Raw genomic sequence first — 23,117 nt, 5'->3', positions numbered from 1 at the left:
AACTGCTCCAGTGCTGCTCCGTTCTGAATCCAGACAACCTTAACTATTGTTCATAACCCAGCATTATATTCTAGATAAAGGAGACACCTACATGAGCGGGGGCATTCGCCTTTGTGCATTGAACAAACAAAATCAACACGCACATAATTGCAAGCAACGCTTTCGAATACCTTCAGGATGTGGTGCCCTAGCTGCCACCTAGCCCATAGTCAGTGCAGTTGAATGGTAACTTCCTAGGTCTTTACACATATTTCGGTAGAGAAAATTTGACCACTTGCCGATCTTGTTATATTTTCAGAGCTTAGCAAGGGGTGCCACATACTCCCTTTTGTTTGAAACTCAAGAGCCGGACAATATTGTTGAGAGACTTGTAAAGCACATGAAGACCGCAAACATCGAATCTTTTCGTTAGATACACCCTGGACGGAACAATTGATTTGATGAGATTGGACTTAGCGAGAATTGAAGACAGGTGGTTGACAGCGGGCAAGTGCAGTAACTAGTCAGATGTCTTTTTCCAATCTCAGTAGGATTCCGCAGTGGTGTGTGAGCCAATCGGCGCGCACCACAGCTGCCGTACGTGGTGTGGCGCTTCGTGTGCATGAGTCTCATGATCGGCACAGGTGTGCAGCACAATGTTCAGCAGGCTCTGCTCACAACGTCTGCATCCGACTTCATACTACCGCTGATCCATGAACACATCAATACCCGTAGTACATACGCAACAGAGCTCGGATTATACAGACCACTAAGATGAAGCAACTCATCCAGGGCGCTAGCTTTCCAGGTCTTCTAGACGACCCATACCAGTATGAACCGCTGATTGCGGTGCGCATCCTGGTCTTGGAACCAGCCGATTATTTCCAGTCACCTCTTCGTTGCTCCATCACTCAATATCGGCGAACCGTTGAGTCAGAAAATCGGGATGGCTGCGACTATTCGGCCATCTCATATACATGGGGCCACTCAGATCTCTCTCACAGGATATACATCAGGCTTGGTGCTCAGTCATGGGTTTTGTTTCGCATCACTGAAAGCGTCGATTCATTGCTTCGTCATTTTCGGGTGTCTCACAAGGCGAGACTCTTGTGGATCGACGCTATATGTCTAACTCAGGTGAATGAGATTGAGAAGACGCAACAGATCCCTTTGATGGGTCGAATTTACAGCGATGCAAAACGGGTCCACATCTGGCTAGGTGACGATGAAGTCATAAAAGCCCGACAAGCTTTCAGGATTATCCGGCAAATTGAGCGTGAAGAGCAACAGAAGATCAACAAGGAAGAGACCGAATGTCTTGTCGACTTCTTCAACCGACCCTGGTTCACCAGACGCTGGACGATCCAAGAGGCGGTCTTTTCCCATGACGCCATTCTCCATTGTGGATTCTATAAATTGGGCTTATCGCGGGTGATGACCGTTTTGAGAAAGATCTACGGCGTCAGGCAACATGCCTTAGCGAGTCGTGGCTCGCGAATGCTTTTATCGAGCATTGGTCTCCGCCAGACCTCACGCAAAGGGCTGCTTCTGCTGCTGGTAAGCCGCCTCCGGGTACTCTCCTCTCCTCTGCAATCGTATACGCATGTCGTATTTCTGGTCCAGATTATTCATCACTGTGAGGCATTTACCATCAAGCAGCTTATCAAATAAACGTTGGGCACAGAGGAGCCTTTTCTACCTGCTATCGCCGTACTATTTCTTCTTTGTGTATTATAGCTGACCCCGAGAGTTGCAGTGGGATTTGCACGAGTCTGAGTGCTCCGACCCGCGAGATAGGATCGCGGCGGTATATGCTTTAGCTTCTGGTCCTGTGTGGCCGCTGCGCCATTATGATTCAAGCAGTTGGAGAGAGATGTACACGGATGTAGCGTGCTACTACATCAACAGAACTGCTATCGGGCTCCATAAGACTTTTCCCCATCTCTGCGATTTTGGGTCAATGAGTTCAGGAACGGGCAAGGGACCATCATGGGTTCCAAATTGGTCCTCACGGCGTCAAGAGCCACTTCCAGATATGGTAAAGAGAGAAGTGTCCAAGTTGCCCTACCGTGCGTTTCTTCAGATGCGTGGAGACTGGACACATGAGATGCAGTCCGGATGGACATGGTTCTTTGAGGTCCCGTCTAGTCATCGCATATCTGTGCGAGAAGGATGGGAGCAGTATCAATTACGCTTACACGATAATCCATTTCTGATGAGGAGCGAGGCTTCTCGGCAGAGGCTGCGGGTCGAATGCCACCCTCTAAAATTGTTCCAGCAGTGTGGGATTGCAGACTATGTCTGCTCTTCTACAGCACCAAGCTTCTGGCAGGAGATCATTGAAGCATTCGATCCGTCGGAACTTGCTCAACACGAGCCAGTCGAAGTCGAGACTTGCTTATCGTCCCCAGGTTCCTTGCTCATGTTGCTGGCCAAAACGCTTGCCAAGAAGGACAAAGCCGCTGGGAGAGGTCAGCATATGGCATCCTACGTCGAAAAGATATGGGAAGGGCTGAATTCCCACCATGAAAATCCCGATTTTCTGAGCAACCAGCATAAGATTATTCTCCAAGGCATCAGCTCCAGCTTGCGCCCCTTCACAATAGTGAGGATTCAGACGATTGCGGGATCTTACTGGGCCATTGGACCGCCAAACTCGATGGTTGGCGATTGGATGATACCATTATTACCCTCAAAGCAAAACGAATTTACACCGGGCATGTGCCTTAGACCTATTGATCGCAAGCGATTCGGGTGGCCATCCGACTGTTGGGGCCCATCTTATCCTTCTCGGGCACCTAGTGTGATAGAACGCTGTCAGGACATCTTGAGACGTCCTCTGCATTTGACGGCGATGTTCGTCGGACCTGCAAGCAATTGTGGTGAGGCAGCCTTTCGCCCTCCTGAGGAAGAGAAGAAGAAAGTGCTGGAGATCTTGATGAAGGCCAATGAAGTAGCCAGAGGCGAAGGTCTACCTGGTCCAATCGTCTTCGATATCGTCTGAAATGGCCATATTGCGAGCTGGACTACACATGAATGTTGCAGAACATCTACATCAAACTTTAGCAGACTCCAGAAGGCGTTCACTGATTCCGAATTCTTGTTAGGAGTCAGTCAGCATGATCATGTATCGTTGACGCGCCTCGATTGAGACGTGAGCCGCATGGAGCAAAGCCGGAAGAGCGAGGAAATCAAGCCAAGTAATTCTGATATAACAAGGTCATAGCGTGGCATAGTAATGGTTCAAGGTGTGGTGGGGTTGTCCACGCGTCAGGGCCGCGCAGATGGAAGCTCTGGTGAGGTTGGACAAGAACATGACATTCCCCTCACATCGATCTTTCCAGTCCTATACCCACTATCTAGTAGAGACTTTTCATTATATGCGTCAGCTCATCTTCGAAATAAGATTAAACTTTCTATTTTCCACGACCACGACAATGTATTTAAAGCGCATCTGCAATCGTAGTAAAAATGATAGTTCTAAACTTGACTAAGATGTATTCCTCAATCCGCCGTTTCGCCGCCTCCCGAGGTGGACAAAAGCTGAATTTTTGCTCCCAGTATGGCTTGGCCTTTTCACCCTTGGCTTGGCCAGCAATTTTGACCTGGCCACTGAAAGGGCTTCATTAGGTGCTCTGACCTTCCCGTCGATCTTTTTTATTTCAACGCGGTTTTCCTCATTGAAGACTTTGAGACTATTTATGGGGTTGAGCATATAGGTCTAGACTATTGGCTGGATTTAGAATTATAATTCGAGTGTTTGAATACTATCTAAAATGTCTAGTAATCGGTTGTATGCGGCTCACTCCTGTGTCCTTTGTCGCTTGCACCCCGCGCAGAATATTAAATAGAAGCCCTGCCGACAAGGTCCTCCGTGGATCCCTGTCGCAAGCAATACGAAGCACAACCGGGGCAATTGTGGGGCTTGTTGAGCCAGGTGACGCCTGAGGTACCGCGCCGTAGAAGAGAAGCGTTGGCTTCGCAGCAGCCACGTCGTGACGCTGGGTGCGGCCGGTATAAAGGGAAATTAGCTTCTCGATGTAGACCTGGTCGATGGTGATGTTGCAGGACGATGTTTCGATCTGATTGCTGTGAACATTTACTCATGAGACGACGTGTTCTTTGTGCTGGGTTTCATTTTACGCTGGTGCTCAGGTGCAGTTTCCTGAGGTGAGGACCTGGTGCAGGACGGGCCAGCGAGGACGCGGGCTCAGTGGCAGATGTGATCTGCATGCGACAAGGTCTTCGGATCGGGGATTGATGGCTGGTGAATGACCGTCTCAGGCAATGAAACAGAGAAGTTTGCCCACTACGAGGCGATGTAACGAACCAGTTGACGACGGGAAAAGGCGGGCTTTGATATGGAGAGGCAAAGCGCTGATCATCTCTACTTTCATCCTCCAAAACAGCTCAAAGTATGATATATGGGCTGCGCGGGGTTCTTGAAGCCAGCCAAGATACAACTGAATAACGGCAGCCTTCCTTCACTGGATCCAGATCTGTTGTTGACCAGCATGGTGTTCCTATCAGCTATTTTCGAAAGACGGGACGACACTCCCTAGCCTTTCGGAGCCACTGCATGAAACCTCGTATGAAGAGAATACAAGATGGAAGTAGTATGCGATTCCAAGATTGTAATGCAGGCTAGGTGGCAAGTTCCTCACCTTGGTCCGGTGTCATTCAAAAAATAGGTCTAGCACACTGCATATGCGTGCCGCTAACCGATTAAAACGGCTGGGAGCCAAGGGATCCCTATCAAATCCCGTCTTTCGATTCGTTGCCTTGTGATAATGGTAACACTTGATGGGTGACACAACACCGCTGCTCGATGCAGATATTGACAGCAAGACACCACCATTCGTGGCCGGCTCAGTCACTCTTTTTTGTGATATCAACGGGTCATGCATAGTGCAGCGAAGATAGCCACTCAAGCAAGAGCGAATTTAACCCGCAAATATCCACGTTATCCTTCGATAGGCTACGATGGGGATGATCATCACTAACGACGTTGCAACAAGCTCTGGGCAGGACTGCCGTGACACGACTTTGCGTGACACGGACTGGGAACACTGATATCTGCTTCGTAATGCTGGTATCTTGTCAAGTAGATAAGAAACAGCAAAGCCTTAGTCCGCATCCTTTCCCAGTAAGTTAAATACCAAATGCCTTGAGCCTGAAGACCTGAAGACCTGGAGACCAAATCACCTACCGAGCTAGTCGCATTCACCATGGCGATCGAATTCTCCATAACCTCTTTGACGTGGTCGAATGTTTTAGGCATCTTTGCGTCAGCAGCGTTGTTATACTATATCTTCTCAGTGATCTATACCTGGAGCTGTCTTCGAAAAGTTCCTGGCCCCTTCTTCGCCGCATTCTCATACCTGTGGGCACTATCTACCGTCACTGCCGGCCAAGAACCATGGATCTATACTGCTCTGGCCAAAAAGTACGGCCATCTCATAAGAGTTGGCCCTCGCCTTCTTCTCACCGACGACCCTGACGTCCTGAGGAAAATGTCCGGGGTGCGAAGCGCCTACGGCAAAGACGATTTCTACACAGGTGCGATCAGGCATCCTGATTACCTCACTATGTTTTCAACGCTAGATATACCAATGCATGATGCTATCAAAGCGAACCTGGCAAGCCCCTATGGGGGTCGTGAGACTTTGGCTATGGAGCCGATCGTGGATGACATGGTCAACGCGTTCCTTCGGAATATTCGAAACAAGACATCTAAGAGCTCTGACCTGTCAACTGTCATCAACTTTGTTGACGTAGTTAGCTACTTTACCTTGGACACGATCACTCGCATTGCATTTGGGAAGGCAATGGGATTTCTGGAGACCGATTCTGACGTCGGAGGTTTGTTTGCCGCGAGCCGTTTAGCTTTGAAGACCTACACGATCCCGTTGGCCACACCTTGGCTGCGCAGAATCACCCTCTCCAAGTGGTTCCTCAAGACTCTGGGTCCAAAACCGACCGACAAGAAAGGCTTCGGTGTTATCCTGGGGTGGGTACAAACACCCATGAGCGCCAAGAAAACACGTGAAGCTGACATGAAGATGATAGAGCGGCTGAGCAAGCTGTCAAGGAGCGCTACAAGCCGGGGGCTCCTGATGAGAAAGACTTGCTGGTAAGTCACAAGCATGTGTATGCTTGTTCAGCTGATGTTCTGATGTCAATGAACAGGGTGCCTTCATCCGGCACGGTCTTCCAGAGGGTCCCTGCCTGAGCGAAATATTGTTCTCCATCACTGCCGGCTCGGACACAACAGCATCCACTGTACGATGCACGATGCTTTATCTCATGTCAACTCCACGCGTGTATAACAAGTTAAAGGCGGTTATTTCCGAGGCCATCAGCAAAGGGATTATCTCCAGCCCAATCAAGCAGGAAGAGGCAAAGGCAATTCCCTATCTCCAGGTAAGAAGAGCACACGTTCTGTGAATCTATAGCTTGCTCGACGTTTCTGAGGCAAGCAAAAGCCAGTTTGAGTGCGGCTTACTGATTAGTATCAGGCTGTCATCTACGAGGGCCTTCGTATGCGTCCTCCCGTCCCAGCAATGTTTCCCAAAGTCGTACCTCCTCAAGGTGACGAGATCGACGGGAAGTTTATCCCCGGTGGTACCTCCATAGGTTGGAATTTGATACCTATGATGCGATCACCTCGCTATTGGGGCCATGATCCGGACATCTTCCGGCCCGAAAGGTTTATGGAGGCGGATAATAAGGCTCGAATGTTGATGGAACGTAACGTCGAGATGGTTTTTGGTTATGGCAGATACGGTTGCGCTGGAAAGCCCTTGGCTTTTATGGAACTAAACAAGATTTATTTCGAGGTAAGTTTCTCTATCAGTTCTATTTAGTTCTGACCCACAGCTAAAGCATGATCGCAGCTTTTCCGAAACTTCGATTTTCAGTTGGTGAATCCAATGAAGCCATGGGACTCTGAGTGTTGGTCTATTTGGGTTGAGGATAATTTCTTCGTTCAAGTCACAGAATGTCGAGCTGTCTGAACTGCGTCAGCTGTGATATATGTTCCCTTCTAATGTTATAATGAGGCTTATTTCCAATTTTGTCGACTCCCGTGGCATGATGTTGGATTGTGCAAGCGGCGTAAATCATTTTTTTTAAAAAAAATACTCGTTTTGCTTTTCACTTTAAATAGTAATAGTCCGCCTCAGTTCAATTTAGTTCTCCAGTTGTTGTCAGTTATAGTTATCCCCGTCACCTCCTGATTGCAAAGAGTCAAGTACCCAGGCCAAATGGACTAAGAGGAGATCTCGACGCAGTTGCGCAAACGAGCTCCTCGTACGGATAGTCCGTGGCTTCAGCCCGTTCAACTCAAGAATCGACTGATCTGAGAGGAGGAGATGAAAGCACATATGTTTAAAGAAACCTCGTCTCGTCTACTGAGAAATGAACACCGAAAAAGGTGGTCAAAAATGATTTTTCCATTGGGGGGTACACCACCGTTTTCTGACCCTGTCGCATTGTTTTGCAGTGGGTTAGCGGCACCAACATGAATTGACCAGTCAACGTGGGGCGATTAACCCCACGTAGTAGCAAAGTACCGACGTACCGCGTTGGCCCCTCCGCAGTCGGAAGAGCGCGCATCATGCTGGACAGGGGTTGGAATTTCAAGATCTGCGACCGAGACTCTGGAGCACACGGCACACGCACACAGGTTAGTCATAAGCTTTGGGACGAGGTCATACAAATTTTGCCAGACCTCTCAATCCCTCAACTCCACTTAGACCTCCCGACAGAAACCCCAGATCACAGGGAAGACCGTCTGTCCAAGGAGCACCATGGCAACCCAGCTTCCCGATCCCACAGAAGACCTCGACTGGTCAGGCTTTGTCGGCCCCATCCACGAGCGCTTCAGGGCCTCCGCCGAGGCTCACCCAGACAGGACATGCATCGTTGAGACCAAGACGGCCACCACTCCCGAGAGGGTCTTTACGTATCGTCAGATTTATGAGGCGTCCAATGCCCTCGCCCACTACCTGCACGATGCGGGCGTCACAAATGGAGATGTGGTCATGATCTGGGCCCATCGGTCGGTGGATTTGGTCGTCTGCATCATGGGAACCTTGGTAACTTACCTGCAACTTCACTTGGGTGCGGCAGAATTCATGTTAACGGGCTTCTCAAGGCATCTGGTGCGACAATGACTGTGCTAGACCCGGCATATCCTCCAGCCCGGCAACAGGTGAGTCACACGTTCCAGGGCAGCAAACGACAGACCTCTGGCAAAGCTGGCTCAGAGCTTTACGACTGGACTTCTGGGCAAATTTATTAAGTGTCTTGCATTAGGTTTACCTCGAAGTGTCCCAGCCACGAGCACTGATCAGAATCGGCCGGGCAACAGACGAGAACGGGCCATTGGCTCCTCTCGTCCAAAGCTACATCGACGAGTCGCTTCAGCTTAAGGCCGAAGTGCCTGAACTTCGCCTCCGTGATGATGGCTATCTCTTCGGCGGTGAGGTCGACGGTCAGGATGTCTTCCAGAGCGCAAGGGAGAAGGCTTCATCACCACCCGATGTTCTTGTGGGGCCAGACTCGAACCCTACGCTGTCCTTCACGTCAGGAAGCGAGGGGCGGCCCAAGGGTGTACTTGGTCGTCATTACAGTCTGACGAGGTACTACGGCTGGATGGCCGAGCGTTTCAACCTATCATCCGAGAGTAAATTTACCATGCTGTCTGGAATTGCTCATGACCCTATCCAGAGAGATATCTTTACACCACTCTTCCTTGGAGCGCAACTGCTGGTTCCAGCGAAGGAGGATATCCAGCACGAGAAATTGGCTGAATGGATGAGCGAGCACAAGCCGACAGTCAGTCATTTGACCCCGGCTATGGGTCAGATCCTGGTCGGCGGTGCCACGGCGCAATTCCCTAGCCTCCAAAATGTCTTCTTTGTCGGCGACGTTCTGACAACAAGAGATTGTCGAGTTCTCAGGCGACTTGCGGTCAACGCAAACATCATCAATATGTACGGAACGACCGAGACGCAGCGAGCTGTCAGTTATTACGAGATTCCAAGCGCGACGAGGGACCCTGATTACCTGAACAAGCTCAAGGACACCGTCCCTGCTGGAAAGGGTATGCAGAATGTCCAGCTATTGGTGGTGAGCCGAGAGGACAAGACAAAGATGTGCAAGGTTGGCGAAGTGGGCGAGATTTATTGCCGTGCTGCAGGTCTGGCCGAGGGCTACCTCGGAGACGAGCAAAAGAACGCCGAGAAGTTCCTCTCAAATTGGTTCGTCGACAACCAGAAGTGGGTAGAGCTTGACGCAAAGAACAGCAAGAACGAGCCGTGGCGCAAGTACTACAAAGGCCCTCGAGACAGGCTCTACCGAACCGGTGATCTTGGACGGTACTTGGAAACCGGAGACGTCGAGTGCACAGGACGGGCCGATGACCAGGTCAAGATTCGTGGTTTCCGTATTGAGCTGAACGACATCGACAGCAACCTGAGCCAGCACCCACTGATCCGAGACTGCAAGACACTCGTGCGAAGAGATCGAAACGAGGAACCCTCACTGGTCAGCTACATCGTACCCGAGGCCAAAGAATGGGAGCGCTGGCTTTCGTCTAACAAGTATGAGGATGTCGAAGACGAGGGTGTTGAGATGGGAACTGTGAGAGTCTATCTGAAGAAGTACAGACGGATGCAGACCGAGGTGCGAGACCACCTGAAGTCCCGTCTGCCGGTCTACGCCGTGCCAACCATCTACATTGTGCTCAACAAGCTGCCTTTGAACCCCAATGGCAAGGTGGATAAGCCTAACCTGCCTTTCCCTGATGTGGCTGAACGCACAGAAGAGGCGTCAGAAGAGGACCTGAAGAACTGGGAGTCCCTGTCGGAGACAGAACGAGCAGTTGCCCAGAAGTGGGCTGAGCTCGTCCGTGGTCTGAACCCAAAGACCATCAAACAGGATCAGAGCTTCTTCGATCTCGGTGGACACAGTTTGCTGGCCCAGCAGCTCCTTTTGATGACTCGCAAGGAATTTGGTGTCGATATTTCTATCAATCTGCTCTACGAATTTCCAACTCTGGCTGGCTTTAGCGGTCAGATTGAGAAGGTGAAGGGTGGCGCTGGCGTGGACGTCGAGGAAGGCGACCCCGAGTACGCCAAATCATACGACGAGCTGGTTGAGATCCTGTCCGATAAGTATCAGTCCGCAGACACCGAGGCTGCAGGGGACGCCGAGAACTTGACAGTCTTCTTGACAGGAGCGACAGGATTCTTGGGTGCCTATCTTATCAATGAGATCCTCGAGCGACCAAAGCCCAACATCAAGTTGATCGCTCATGTGCGAGGCGCCAAGAACCCTGCTGCGGCGTTGGAGCGGCTGCAACGCTCACTGCGCGGAAACGGGGTATGGAAAGATGAGTGGAGCTCGAGATTGAGCTGTGTCGTGGGAGACCTGTCCCAACCACAGCTCGGCATCGACATTCTCACATGGAAGAGGCTGAGCAAAGAAGTGGACGTGGTTATACACAACGGTGCTTCAGTTCACTGGGTCAAGCGATACCACGAGATGATGCCACCGAACGTCCTCTCCACCATTGACGCCATGAGGCTCTGCAACGAAGGCAAGCCCAAGCGATTCTCATTCGTCAGCTCCACTGCCGTCCTGGACTCGGACCATTACATCAAGCTCTCCGAAGACTTGACCAGAACAGGACAAGGCTCGATCACAGAAGAAGACGATATGCTAGGCAGCCGGACCGGCCTCGGCACGGGCTACGGCCAGACCAAGTGGGTGTCCGAGCAACTGATCCGCGAGGCGGGCAAGCGCGGACTGCGAGGCACCATCATCCGACCAGGCTACATCTTGGGTGACGCGGAGACTGGTGTTTGCAATGTCGACGACTTCATGATCCGCATGCTGAAGGGCTGCATCCAGTTGCAGAGCCGGCCGCGGATCATCAACACGGTCAACGCCGTGCCCGTCAAGCACGTGGCGCGGGTGGTGGTGGCCGGCGCGTTGAACCCCATCCCCGGCGGCGTGCACGTGGCACAGGTGACGGCGCACCCGCGGCTGCGGATGAACGAGTACCTGTCGATCCTGGAGTTCTACGGCTACAAGACGCCCGAAGTGTCGTATGACGCGTGGAAGGATGACCTGGAGCGATTCGTGTCGGCAGGTCCGATCGAGAAGGACCAGGAGCAGCACGCGCTGATGCCGCTGTTCCACTTCTGCATGAACGATCTGCCGGCCAACACGCGCGCGCCCGAGCTGGACGACCGCAACGCCGTCGCCGTGCTCAAGGCTGACGCTGACCGGTACACGGGTGTCGACGAGAGCATGGGATACGGCGTGTCGAGGGAGGATGTCGGGCGATACCTCAAGTATCTCGCCGAGATCAAGTATATCAGCCTCCCGTCCGAGAGGGGCCGGCCGCTGCCTGAGATCAAGGCGGACATTGCGAGCGCGAAGGCTGCTGGTGGACGTGGTGGAGCGTGAGCCCTGGGTTTGTGGTGTTTCTCTCCATGCTCGGTTTACTAGAGGCTTAGATAAAAACGAGACCGAGGATCGAATGTGAATGATATTCAAGCTGCAATGTATCGGGGCGGGAAGAGGATAGCAAGAGGAAGGCCTCGAAAAGAAGTCCCCTAACCCTTGAGCTTACTGTCTTTTCTTCTCCTGGTCAGTGACGACTTGGGGAACCAGCCCCCCTGAAATCGCGTGCTCAGTCTAGCGGTTTCGCAGGAGCCGGCCAGGCAGGATCGCTTCTCCAGGCCGCACTGCTCTGCTTAGCCGGGTTCTCAACAGATCCTTCGACGAGGGAGTTTCCCCCTCTGCTTTCGCCATAGACTAGACCTTGTCTAAGGAAGATTAGCGGGCGCTTAGAGCTACGACCTCTCTCTGCTCAAGTGTCATTTCCGGCTATCTCCTCGGTTTTCCAGGTGCTCGTCATCATCCTTTTGTTCGCCACGTTTTGATCTTCTTCTTTTTTCTCTCCTCGAGCTTTCCTATTCAATTGCTGTTATGTAGAGTAACCCTGGGACGAGTGCGTCCACGACAGGGATAGGCATTGGCGTCACACAAGCGCTCCTTTTTTAAGCTTGTTTGTTCCCCACGTGCCGCGCCAATCTCTTAAGCTCCTATGCTCCTCCGCCGGATCTCGCGATGAACAACCGCGTCGGAACCTTGCCGGCGACAGCGACAGCCGGACAGGAGCCCACTGCTGCCGCCGCTGCTGCTGCAGCACTGCCATCATCATTCGCCCTGGGCATGGATGTCGGCGGCGGCGATATCCAGTCTGCGACGTATGGGCAGCAGCCGCAGCAGCAGCAGCACCAGTCGGTGCCTTTTTGGGACCATGCTGCGCCGGCTGCGAGGCGCCGTCGCTCCGGGGCGCCTCGCGAGGGCTGCACCATGTGTAGGCTGCGTAAGGTGAGACGAGAAACGGTCCTCCTTGCACACTCGCTAGTCCATGTGCACTGCACGCCTGTCGTGTAACCCGGCGTCCCTATGCTAAAGTCTTCGTATAGGTGAAGTGCTCTGGCAAGCCGGCGAAGAACGGCCCTTGCGCCAACTGCTCGAGGCTGGAGCTTGAATGCAGCTTTATGGATGCCGAGCAAGGTAAACATGTTCTGTTATGCTTGAAACTCCTCTAGATAAGGACAGCGTCTCACGTCGTACTCACTCTGTCGTTGTAGGCAAGGTGTCTCGGGTGGCACCATCAAGAGACCGCACAGAGGCCGGGACGGCCAGGAAACGCGCTCAGAAGGCCTGCAAGGAGTGTCATCTCCACAAAACAAAGTGTTCTGGAGATCTTCCACGGTGTAAGCGGTGCGAGGCAAATGACTTGGCGTGCGAGTATGTGGCTTCGAGGAGAAAGTTCTCCCATGCACCTACTATCCAGTCGACGTCTCAGAGCACCCAGAGCGCCCACAGCGCCCAGAGCGACAACCAGGAAGTCGAGACTAGGCTAAGTTTGCCGGACATCAAGACCGACGCAAAACCACTGATATCACCTGTCGATTTCTCTATCTCCCCAGCCTTAACGTCCCAGACTAGGCGGTCTTCTATCGGGAACCTATACGGAGAGTAGGTACTTATAAATCCTTCGCACTAGACTTGGTAGCTCACAGACTTCTTGCAGAGACCTCTTAGCTCAAAAAGATACCTTGCTGAGACACTTTGATGTCTTCTTCCAGCTGTGGGCGCCGATGCCCTGCATGGGTATCATGCAGCGGGACTGTACCTATCTCGAGATCGATGAACGACGGCTCCACCCTATCGTGGCCGCGGCTGTCTGTGCCATGACGTCCCGTGTCGTCCAACCGGGCGAGGAGAAGCATATTCCGTTCGCGGACAGGTGTGCAGACCAGGTTGACTTCTACCTGTTCCGCACTATCGACTCGTTCCTCCGCAAAAACGCCCACGAAAACCTGATCATCCTGGTCTGCGCCATCTGCCACTTCTGGCACGAGAATCAGATGAGCAAGGTCTGGATGTACATGGGGCTCGCCGCACGCCTCATCACGGCCCTGCAGCTGAACTGGGATGGCGCAGGTGAGTCCGTTATCAAGCAGGAGACTAATCGCCGGCTGGTCTGGGTATGCTACCTGCTAGATCGTTTGTTGGCAGGCGGCTTCGACGAGCATCTTGTACTTCGGGACGACGACATGCACCTCAAATTACCTGTCAGCAACGAGGTATTATTTGAAGCCGTGCAATCGGCAGAAGCATCTGGGCAACCTGCCGCTTCGGCCGGTTTCGTAGGCACGAGAAGTACCTCAAAAGTATTGTCCCTGGACGGCTATCACCTCAGGCTACATAGACTCAGGCATCACATTTTGGGTGTTACGAAACGGCTCACAAGCCCACCGACTCCGCATCCTCGCAGACCGCGGCTAGAGGCATCCCAGGTCATCAAGCTGGTCAACGGCCTTCAGAATCAACTCATAAGCTTCAACCAATCCATATCCGAGGATCTGAAATTAAACGACGCCAACACCAACCGATTCCTTAACTCTCCAGACGGTCCAAGCTTTATCATGCTGCATTCTCTTTTCTGGCTCCTCCACGTCGACCTGTACCGCTTCACTATCCCAGGCATCCGTGAAGAAGCCAACCCGGAGTTGATACGGCAACTACCCAGAGACTTTGTTCTCAAGTCACAGAGACAAGCAGTCGGCTACGCCGTCAGCCTCGCCCGGTTCTGGCGGTCCCTGCAAGGCATCGTGGCCAAGAGACCCCCGGGGGACGGGACTGAGAGACTCCTCACGGTGGACCAGATGTTTGCCATTTACGTCATCCAACCGACTAAGATACTGCTAGCTGCAAGGCAACATCACCTCTTCGACGATTTGGAGGACAGCACTGCGCCCCTTGTGCGGCAGGAACCGGTCGACGATGCGGCCTTAGCGGCTCTCGTCGAGTCCAACTTACAACTAATCCCACCCTTCGCTCGCTTCTTCCCTCGTATTATGGATATAGTAAGCTCTGCCCTATTTTTGTATTCCACTCTGACATTTCGCAATATCGCTGACAGTAATACTCAGACGCAAGATCTCCGCGAGGCGGTCGCCAACTTTACACATGACACTCGTTACGATCAGCCGGCGACTATAGGGTATGTAAACGCACAGAAGAAAAAAATAAATCTACTATTGTTCCCTGGATCGAGTGCTAAATATGGTCCGCAATTTAGTGCGCCCGCTGTCAAGCCGCCCGAGAACATCAGACTGCCCGGACCCCACTACGTCCTCGAGAACGCGCTTGTGCAGCGAGTTACCGATCAGGACGACAGGGACAGGGAAAGACAGAGGAACATGTCAGCCGCAGACCTCTGGTTCCGGTCCAAGAAGAGGTCCAGGGAAGAAAGCCCGGTGACGCCGCCAATTAGGACCCAGGAAGAAGCTCCCTTACCTGTCAACGGTGCCCCCGAGATCCCTATCTGGCTGGCAGAGGCACGTGGCTGCGACCCGCTGCCGGACACGCCCCCGCAGGACAGCAATAGTGATGCCCAGGCCTGGATGGCCTCTCAATCCGGGGTGGGCCTAGGCCTCAGCAACGCCTATCTCTTCGACGGGTCCTGGCCTGTTCCGCAGCAAAGCGAGTTTGACATGATGATGAGCCACCCATATGGGCACTCGGGCACGACGACGCTGCTGTATGAGCGGGCGAGGGGCAGCGCGAGCACTGCTATACCCCCAGTCATGCATGGCGGGCCCGAGAAGAGCGGGTATTATGACAGGGCGGTTAGTACACACGCGGTTGGTACACACCTACCCTATCCACAGCATTTCAACGATTTTGTTGGCAATTGATAAAGGTTTTGAGAGTTCCATGGGTTGTATATATTTCTCTGAAAGCTCTCTAAATTGATAAGAAAAGGTTTCTATGCGCCTCGCTTCTCCCACTGGCTCTTTGGACTCTCCAGGTCAAGCTTGGAGAACGGGGTCTTTCTGGTGAGGGAGTAAGTCACGGCCTCTCAACCATGAACCGCAGTACATTCGACTCCATCACCTTTCTTACCTCGGCGTACTGAGATTCCTCCGCAAGGCTATGTATGTAGCTCATGAGGGTCGCCCTTCCTGCTATACAGCTCAGACGGCTCGTCCAGCCGGTACACACGTTCACTCCTTGTCCCTGATAGACACTGCCTTTCCCACCAATGCCGTATCCTCGTGCTGAAGGGCAGGCTCGATGTCGTACGGGTATAGCGCCTGTTCCAGCAGCGGCCCCTCGCTCAGAAGGAAGCAGCCCTCGCTGAAGGCGAACTCACTGTGTTTGATCACGTTCCCGTGCTCATCCTTCGCACCGCGGACAACGACATCACAAAAGGGCCGCCCGCAGTACGGGAAAGTGCTCGCCCAAGTACTCGCCGTTGTCCGTGAAGAACATGGCCACGGTGCTGTCCCAGTGTCCCCGCTCCTTGGTCCTCGCGACCACGCAGCCGAGCTGGTCGCACAGGCGCGTAATCATGCCTTAGTATGTCGCTGTCACCTCGGCCCATACCTCGCGCGTAGCGCTATCCGTGCCGCATCGCTCGCAGTTGGTAGCCATGTACTGTGGTTCGTAGCCTGTCTGGTTTTCGGAGGTAGTGAACTTCGTAAGAATGCCTACCAAATTGGATCAAAACACACCTTGTCATCCTTACTCGACGGCGGAGGCATATCTTCCCGATCATACATCGAGAAGTCTGGCTCCTCAACCTGGAAAGGACAATGCGGGAAGATCAGCGGCATGCATGGCACCCAAGGCTTGTCCTCAGGTGGGCTTTCGAGCCACTTCAGTGCCGAGCGGACTACAGCATCATCATAGTACTTGGCCTGATCCGCACCCCTCAGCCCTCGATGAAACAGCCTCCGCCAGATATCATCCCTCTCCTCCACCTCCTTCCCCAGCTCGTCCCCGAGCCGCGGCACAAATTCAGGCGTCTTGAGGAATCCATACTCATCCAGATCTGGCTCAGCTCCGTCACCTCAGGCGCGAAGTTGTCGTCCAAGGGCGTCGTGCCTGAGCTGGTTTGGCATAAAAATTACGAAGTTGGACTTTTGCACTTTCATGCCGCTTGGTTTAGAGGTGGCGAGGGGGGAGGGCCTTGAGCTGGCATATTGGTGGTGATTGTGGAAGTCATCATGGGCATGGTCTGTTTGGAGGTGGTAGGTGGGTGGATGTGTACTTCATCAGGTGTATGTTGCGGCTGGTCGTCAATAAATCGGCGATTACCTTTTGTGTACTATGGATTCTATAATGGCTCATCCATGGAGTCAGGAACAGACTGGACTGGATGGACAAATACCACCCTTCAATCTCTTCGTTAGAGCGGCTTTGTAACTTTTGTATGTCCTCACAACGCAAGGCGTGCCTGCTCTCATGCTGGCGATTGAGCCTTGAGCTCATCAAGTAGTAGTCGTATCAAGCTGGCAGCACGTCACTGAAAATGCAACATATGGAGATAAGAAGAAGAAAGACCAGCGCAGCATCGAAGCAAGTGAAAGACACATCGTGAAGCCAAGGCGTTGGGAGACAGAGGCGACTCCCGGGCGACTCCCGGGCAAGACGTCAAGCTGCAAGACATCCCGCCGTTGGGACCCGCGAAACACCAATGAGGTCCCATCGCCGCTCCTGGCCAGGCGGTTCTCTCCCGCGGGGCATCACCTTTTGGCTTTCGGCTGCGGTTGCAGTGGGCGGGGCTGGGCCATCTGGGCGCTCTGTCCTCCCAAGTCTATCTCCATGTGCGCGACTCGCCGGCGGGCGGTAGGATTTTCACCCATGTTGCCAAGTGGTCCCAGCTCGGCTGTTACAGTCGTGAGCTTGTTGCTCTCGTGAGGATTGACGCAAAGCGAGAGCCGGAGTCAAAGGCGGGGCATGCTGGAGGGTGTCGACGAACTCAGTCTGAACTTCACTCATCCAGCCAGCCTGCCAGCTAGACTAACCAGGCATGCAAAAGAAGACCACGCGGCTAGTGCAGTCATCCGCCCTGTCTAATCCACGACCGCTCGGGCTGGCACGACCAGCGAGTGCCACATCCCCAAGCCCCTAGCGCGTTTTCCCCAGGAAAGGAGGAAGAGGGCGACGGGTTAATGAACTTGAGACGAACCACGGCCGGCACGAGCATGTCTCAAAAAGTTTCAAAAGGACCTGGGCGTAATTAGCAGCGACTTGAGTAGTCAAGTCAAGCCACGAGGGCGGTCCCCCCATTCTTTACATGCCCCCTCAAGGCGTGGAGGAAATTTCCGGCTTGGCAAGATTAGGTTTTGTTTCCGCTACGACCCCGGACTCTTTCACTCAGACTTCCTTCAAATTGGGCCGTGTGTCTGGATAGAAAAGAGATTTTCTCTAACCAGATTCAACACGATTGGAAAAAAATCGTCAGTATTGGGCAGCGCTAGATTTCAGCAAGCGTCATGTTATTCTGGGCAAAAACTGTTAGTACCACGCACCGGCTCCGCTCGGCTCCGCTGCGTGGAAAGCTGTGCCTTGATCAAGTCAGCGACATGCTTCTCTTGACAATGGTGTCATACGAGACTTTTCTTTCGTGACTCGGGGGCCGAGGTGGAGATGCGTGCGTCTGGGCCAGGGTACTGGGTTCTGGGACACGAGCACCGCGGAATATCGAAACTTGATTGAACCAGGTCCGCGTTGATATCCGATTTCGTAAATCAAGGCCGGTGGAAAGAACGGGGCAGTGGACTGCTTGTCGTGGCCCTGGGGAGAGAAGCTGCATGGGTCGGTAGACGCAGTGGGCAGTCGACAATGCGATGTCCTGTCTGCTCCATTGCCTTGGGTAGGAAAACCTGAGACTAGCATTGCTTAGAAAAACACTGCTGCTTCTAGGCTCTAAGAATAGTGATTATACAATATTAGAATGTACAAATTCCGCAAGCCAGAGTGTCAAAGAAAATCAGTCCTTGCAAATGCTCGCTTGATTTGTGGAATTCATCCTCCTTGCTTCCCCCAAAACCGGCCGCCCAATGCAGTAAAATGCAACACAGAACTCGAACTTGCAGTCGTGCGCCGTATGTACACGAGATGCCCGCCATAGTCCTGAGTGTGCACAAGTGCCTCGAGCGCACATAAACAGGCGCGGGAGTCGCTTGGGTACTTGTTTTGGATTCTCGCCCTCCACCCTCCCCCTCCTGCCCTTCCGCCCCCCGCGTTCCTCCACACGCCCAGCTCTAGCCACTGAAGTCGCGGGTGAAAAAGTCGGTTCAACTGGTCGACAGGATGGAGAAGCGAAAGCGTGTGCAGGGGTATCCTTGGCTGCAGACAGCGAAATTTGGCAAATTGGCACCTCTCCAAACGCCCTATCCCCTTTCAGAAATTCGGTATCAAAGTCGTTACTGGGGTGGAGGCTTGGTTTTGTCAAGCCCCGAGGTATATATGTAAATGGTCGTAATCGGTCGGTGATATTCGGTCGGAGTGGTGGTTTAGTGGTAATCCTCGCGCTTCTTCTCCTTCAGGCCTCCAATATCGTCCATGTCGATGGAGTAGAACTGGTGGCTGCTCTCCTTCTCGTAGGCGGGGAGCTGTTCCTCGTCCAGGGGCTCCATGCCGACGGTGGCATTGTCGCCAACGCGCACAACCAGAACGCGACCACTCTTCCGACGACCGCTGTCGTCCTCCTCCTCAGGGAAGGTGATGTGAATCTCCGGCACGTTGTCGGGCGAGTGAGGGGGCTGGTTGGGGTTTGCCAGCATTGGCTGCCCGTCCTTGTTGAAGACCAGCACGCTAGAATGGCCGTTTCTGGTCTCGATGGTCAGACGGCGGTGGTTACTGGTGCGCTTGGCGTCTTGCACGACGTCGTTGTACTGTGGGAGGGAGTCTTTGCGCACTCTCTGCTGGTTGTTTCGCATTCTTCGGAGAATAAACAAGACTCCGCCGAGGAGCAGGCCGAGGACCACGACTACAGCCAGGATGATGATCAGCAGGTTGATGACGTTGGGGCTGCCCTCGTCGTCCTCTGCAAGAACATCGCGCATGGCGAGGTGGTTCCGGGCGATCAGCTTCGATATAGCAGGCATGGTGGTTGCTGTTGCTGGTACTGGTGGTGTTGTTCCTGGTTGTGGTTTGGTTTGTGTGTACAGGTCTCAATAAATGAATGTGATATGATAATAACAGTGATAATGATACTCTCGATCGAGCGGTGACGGTGTCAAGACGTTACGAGATATCGGAGACGCTTCTGTCGTATCTGTCAGTTTTTGATACTTGCACGCTTGGGCTACGCGATACCGGAAGAGTGTCTCTGGACCATGTCTCGCCGCGGCTGGTTGTACAAGGGAGGAAGGGATCTGAATCATGGGCGTTTGGGTTAAGATTGAATAGCGTGCCCGACATACCTCTGCGAAGAATGGCCCCGGCGGTCAGGGTGGGAGTCAGGATCACTAATTATTACGATTTGGACGTCGGCCAGGCTCGAACTGACTTGTTTGTCGAGTCGTAGCGTAGTCGTCAGGAATTCCAGGGAATGTGAGGAGCCAAGTACACAAGGGAAAATGAAAGGACGGAAACTCGACTGAAAGAATGAAGTCGAGACCAAGGGGGGAGAGAGGGAGGGGGGCAATGTCTAATCTCGAGGGATTATGTGTAGTGCAGCATGTGCAGTATGGGAAGGAACGACTGTGGACTTGACGACGCCGGTGACAATGGACCAGGTGGTGAAGGAAAGGGAAAGAAAGGAAAGGGTTGGAAGGGGCAGGAACGGGCAGACCACCTCCTTAGATGAGATCGAGCCGCTCGAGCCACAAAGAGCAAGCACACAGCACATCGCTCTCTCACTCTCTCTCTCTCACCCACCCACACTTACCGCACTTACCACTCACACCACACCACTCACCACACTATTGCCTACCACTGCCGCTGCCGCTGCCACTACGCTGCTTCTGCACTGAGGGCTGACCCTGTCAGTCAGTCAGCCAGTCAGCCAGCCAGGAGCCAGCCAGCCTGCACGCACAGGCGTGTAATTGGGGACAGGACAGGGCAGGGCAAGGTGAGAATGGATGGGTGAGTGCCCACTTCTGCCACTGTGGACAGACACAGAGACGGGTTCGATGCAACTAGACTGCAGGTGCCAGGGACAGAAATGCAGGTACGCACGGGGGATGCAACGGCGCCAAAGCTCGGGTGTGGAAACCACGCCCGCAAGGCTTTGTCTAGTGATTGGCCGCGCCCTGCTGCACCCCTGATCATTGCCGCCCTAGCGTCAGCTCAATTTCAACGCTCAGGAACACGCACCCAATCAGCCGCCTCGCCTGTTTGCAAACGAAGGGAGGGTGGGCCCCCCAATTTGGGATCCATGGCAGCTTCCTGCTGCTTTCTCGTCCTCCCCCCCAGTTGCCCCCAGTGCCCCCTTTCCCCTTCTGGCCGGAGACCAAATGGTCAGGATCGCTCAAGGCCACGCTGCCCAGGATCAGCGCTTTGTTTGGCTCCAGAATCCACCCAAAAGCGGTCCAGATTTTGCAGCGGCGTGCATGGCTGAAAGGATCGCCTCGCCTCGCCTCGCCTCATCACGGCAGGGCAGGGCATCGGGATGTCAGGGCGTCTTGACCTTCTTCTTCTCCTCATCCGCCTTCGCCTCCTCCTTTGTTGCCCGCCGTCCTTGGAAAACAGTAACCAGGAGCGATAGCCCGGGGGGGACTGAGTAAACAAACCTCAACCCAGGAACCAGGACAAACCCACCGGCCCGTGGCTCATGTCCGAGCCAGAGGTTCATCCCGTCGGCCCCCTGACCTCGACAAGGAGCGTTAAAAACCAATAACAACAAAGAATAATCCGTCAGTGGCCAGATCGGTTCACTGCCTGCTTGGGGGTTCCTCGTGTTTGCATCGCCCCCAATCCGCCAGCCCAGTCCTGGACCGAGTCCAGTCCAATCTATGCATTGCATTGCCTGGTCTCACTGCACTGCGGTGATTTCCTCTTACTGCATCTGCAACGTCACCACACTGACGTGTTTGGCAAACATGGAAAGGGTCTAAAAACTCTTACCAATAGCTCGAGGTTACACGAGGACCACGAGACCCCCCAATAGAGTTTTGCCTTACCTTCAAGTCCATGCTCACCATGTGTCGCAGTCCTGAAGATCATGGAGATCACCTTCGATTCAGTCGTCTAGACCCTCTCAGGCCGGAACTTATAATCTTTTCTTCTCAGAATTTCACTTCAAACCTTTCTGACACGCAGCAACGCAGCAATGCAATACAAGCTCTCGGGTGCCGGTAAATCACCAAACTGACTATTGACCCCAACATCCAATCGCTTTGTGCCATTCAACTTGGGGGCGGTTACCCATTTTAACAAAAATAGGACTGGTACATCGGTCGTCAGTCTTGGGCGAATGCGAATTGCCTTCTACGGTCGCCAGCCACTTTTTCCGGACTCCGGCGTTACCAATTGTCAGCAAGGCATGTCATCTGCCGACCGTAGAGAGCTTCGGCATTGGAGATGGTTTCGTTTCCTCGTCGATCTTGTGCTCACCGAAGCATGCAATGCTGTCGGCAAGGTCAGCTCACCTTGCTGCTAACGGTGACACATCTGCGGTGGTTGGGCCTGCTCTGAGTGGTCAACGGCTTGAAACTCTGCGCCAGTCGGTTCTCAGCGCACCAACTCGGCGAACCAAGGTCCTAGGCTCCATGCGATGGCGGGGATCCAACGTCTCGTCATCTACCACATCTGCCGTTGTGCGAGTCTGGCTTGCGCCCTACAATCTCGATGGCAGGCTGCGCGGCTGCGGAACCATGTCGTGAACCATAGATGTGTCTTCGCCACTAAACGACCGCCGGCAGCCAAAGAAACGGTTTGCCTGTTCTACAAAGACGTGGGAGCCTATTGCCCATCTAGCCCATCCACGGCAAGCTCGCCATCTCTGCCCAACCCCAGGCTGGCGGGCTGGGTAGTCGGCGAGCGCACTACTGAAGAACCGGCCCGCAAGAAGCATCGTATGTGAACTGATTCTGATGCGACATGATGAAATCTCGAGTTGGACAGCAGCCTGCCGCAGTTGATAGCCATGACCCAGAAAAGCAAAGTCTTCTCTATGACGCAACAGATGATAGTCGCCGTGCATTATCGTTGTTGTTGTTGTTGATGATGATCCTATCATGCCACATAGGCCGAGTACTCGAGGCTGAAAGCGGCAGTCCTGGCTTCACCGCTTTTCTACTAACGCAAGGATATGTCTTCTCGAAGACACAGTGTGTTGTCACTTGCGGAAATTCTCGTAGGGGCGCTCGCTAACAGCCAGTATCACTTCGTCCGAAGTGTTAAGACGATCTTGCGAGGCGTCGTGACGGGACAGGTCGCCCGAACTATCATTGGCGACGTTTCACTTCAGGTCACACAAGGGCGGGGTCCTGTCTCCCCTTGGAGCTTTGCCCCGGTATGGTTCTGGTGGAGCACTTTGATTACTCGCTTCCAATGCACGCCCATTGTTTGCTTGGTGCCCTTTTGTTTTGAAAAAACGTTGTTGGCAGAATCGAATCCTGCGTCGTTGATTCCTGGGTAGGAGAAGCTTTTGGATCCGAAGGCACCGGATAGAAATAGAACGGACCGAAAGCTAGACCCAACTCGGAGGATCTGCCAATGTCCCAACGGCGATGTTGCGGGAGTTAGCTGGCTTTCGGCGCAGAAAGAGCTCAGAGCCTCTCTTCCTGCAGCTAGTG

General features: G+C 53.3%; 4 protein-coding genes across 4 annotated transcripts; 2 read left to right on the top strand and 2 right to left on the bottom strand.

Annotated features, from left to right (window-relative positions):
• Positions 1-753: 753 nt before the first annotated feature.
• J7T55_015120 (HET domain-containing protein) lies at positions 754-2,983 on the top strand (the record flags this gene model as incomplete). Its single annotated transcript, XM_053133385.1, has 2 exons — positions 754-1,536; positions 1,736-2,983. 2 exons carry the CDS (start codon positions 754-756, stop codon positions 2,981-2,983), a joined length of 2,031 nt encoding a protein of 676 aa, XP_052988849.1.
• Positions 2,984-5,207: 2,224 nt separating this feature from the next.
• On the top strand, positions 5,208-15,278 carry J7T55_015119 (uncharacterized protein; the record flags this gene model as incomplete). Its single annotated transcript, XM_053133384.1, has 16 exons — positions 5,208-5,989; positions 6,049-6,112; positions 6,169-6,261; positions 6,319-6,402; positions 6,498-6,818; positions 6,876-6,898; positions 7,543-7,666; positions 7,737-8,078; positions 8,166-8,194; positions 8,337-11,456; positions 12,099-12,393; positions 12,492-12,582; positions 12,660-12,979; positions 13,161-14,444; positions 14,511-14,581; positions 14,660-15,278. 16 exons carry the CDS (start codon positions 5,208-5,210, stop codon positions 15,276-15,278), a joined length of 7,662 nt encoding a protein of 2,553 aa, XP_052988848.1.
• Positions 15,279-15,587: 309 nt separating this feature from the next.
• On the bottom strand, positions 15,588-16,520 carry J7T55_015118 (Arylsulfatase; the record flags this gene model as incomplete). Its single annotated transcript, XM_053133383.1, has 5 exons — positions 15,588-15,735; positions 15,791-15,912; positions 15,970-16,038; positions 16,098-16,421; positions 16,497-16,520. The coding sequence occupies 5 exons, from the start codon at positions 16,518-16,520 to the stop codon at positions 15,588-15,590; spliced, it is 687 nt and encodes a 228-aa protein (XP_052988847.1).
• Positions 16,521-18,887: 2,367 nt separating this feature from the next.
• Positions 18,888-19,481, bottom strand: J7T55_015117 (uncharacterized protein; the record flags this gene model as incomplete). Its single annotated transcript, XM_053133382.1, has 1 exon — positions 18,888-19,481. One exon carries the CDS (start codon positions 19,479-19,481, stop codon positions 18,888-18,890), a length of 594 nt encoding a protein of 197 aa, XP_052988846.1.
• Positions 19,482-23,117: the final 3,636 nt, after the last annotated feature.

The sequence above is a fragment of the Diaporthe amygdali genome, assembly GCF_026229845.1.
Source record: "Diaporthe amygdali strain CAA958 chromosome Unknown NODE_36_length_484128_cov_64_979186, whole genome shotgun sequence".
Classification (NCBI taxonomy): Eukaryota; Fungi; Ascomycota; class Sordariomycetes; order Diaporthales; family Diaporthaceae; genus Diaporthe; species Diaporthe amygdali.
This window is presented reverse-complemented; position numbering and strand designations above follow the sequence as displayed.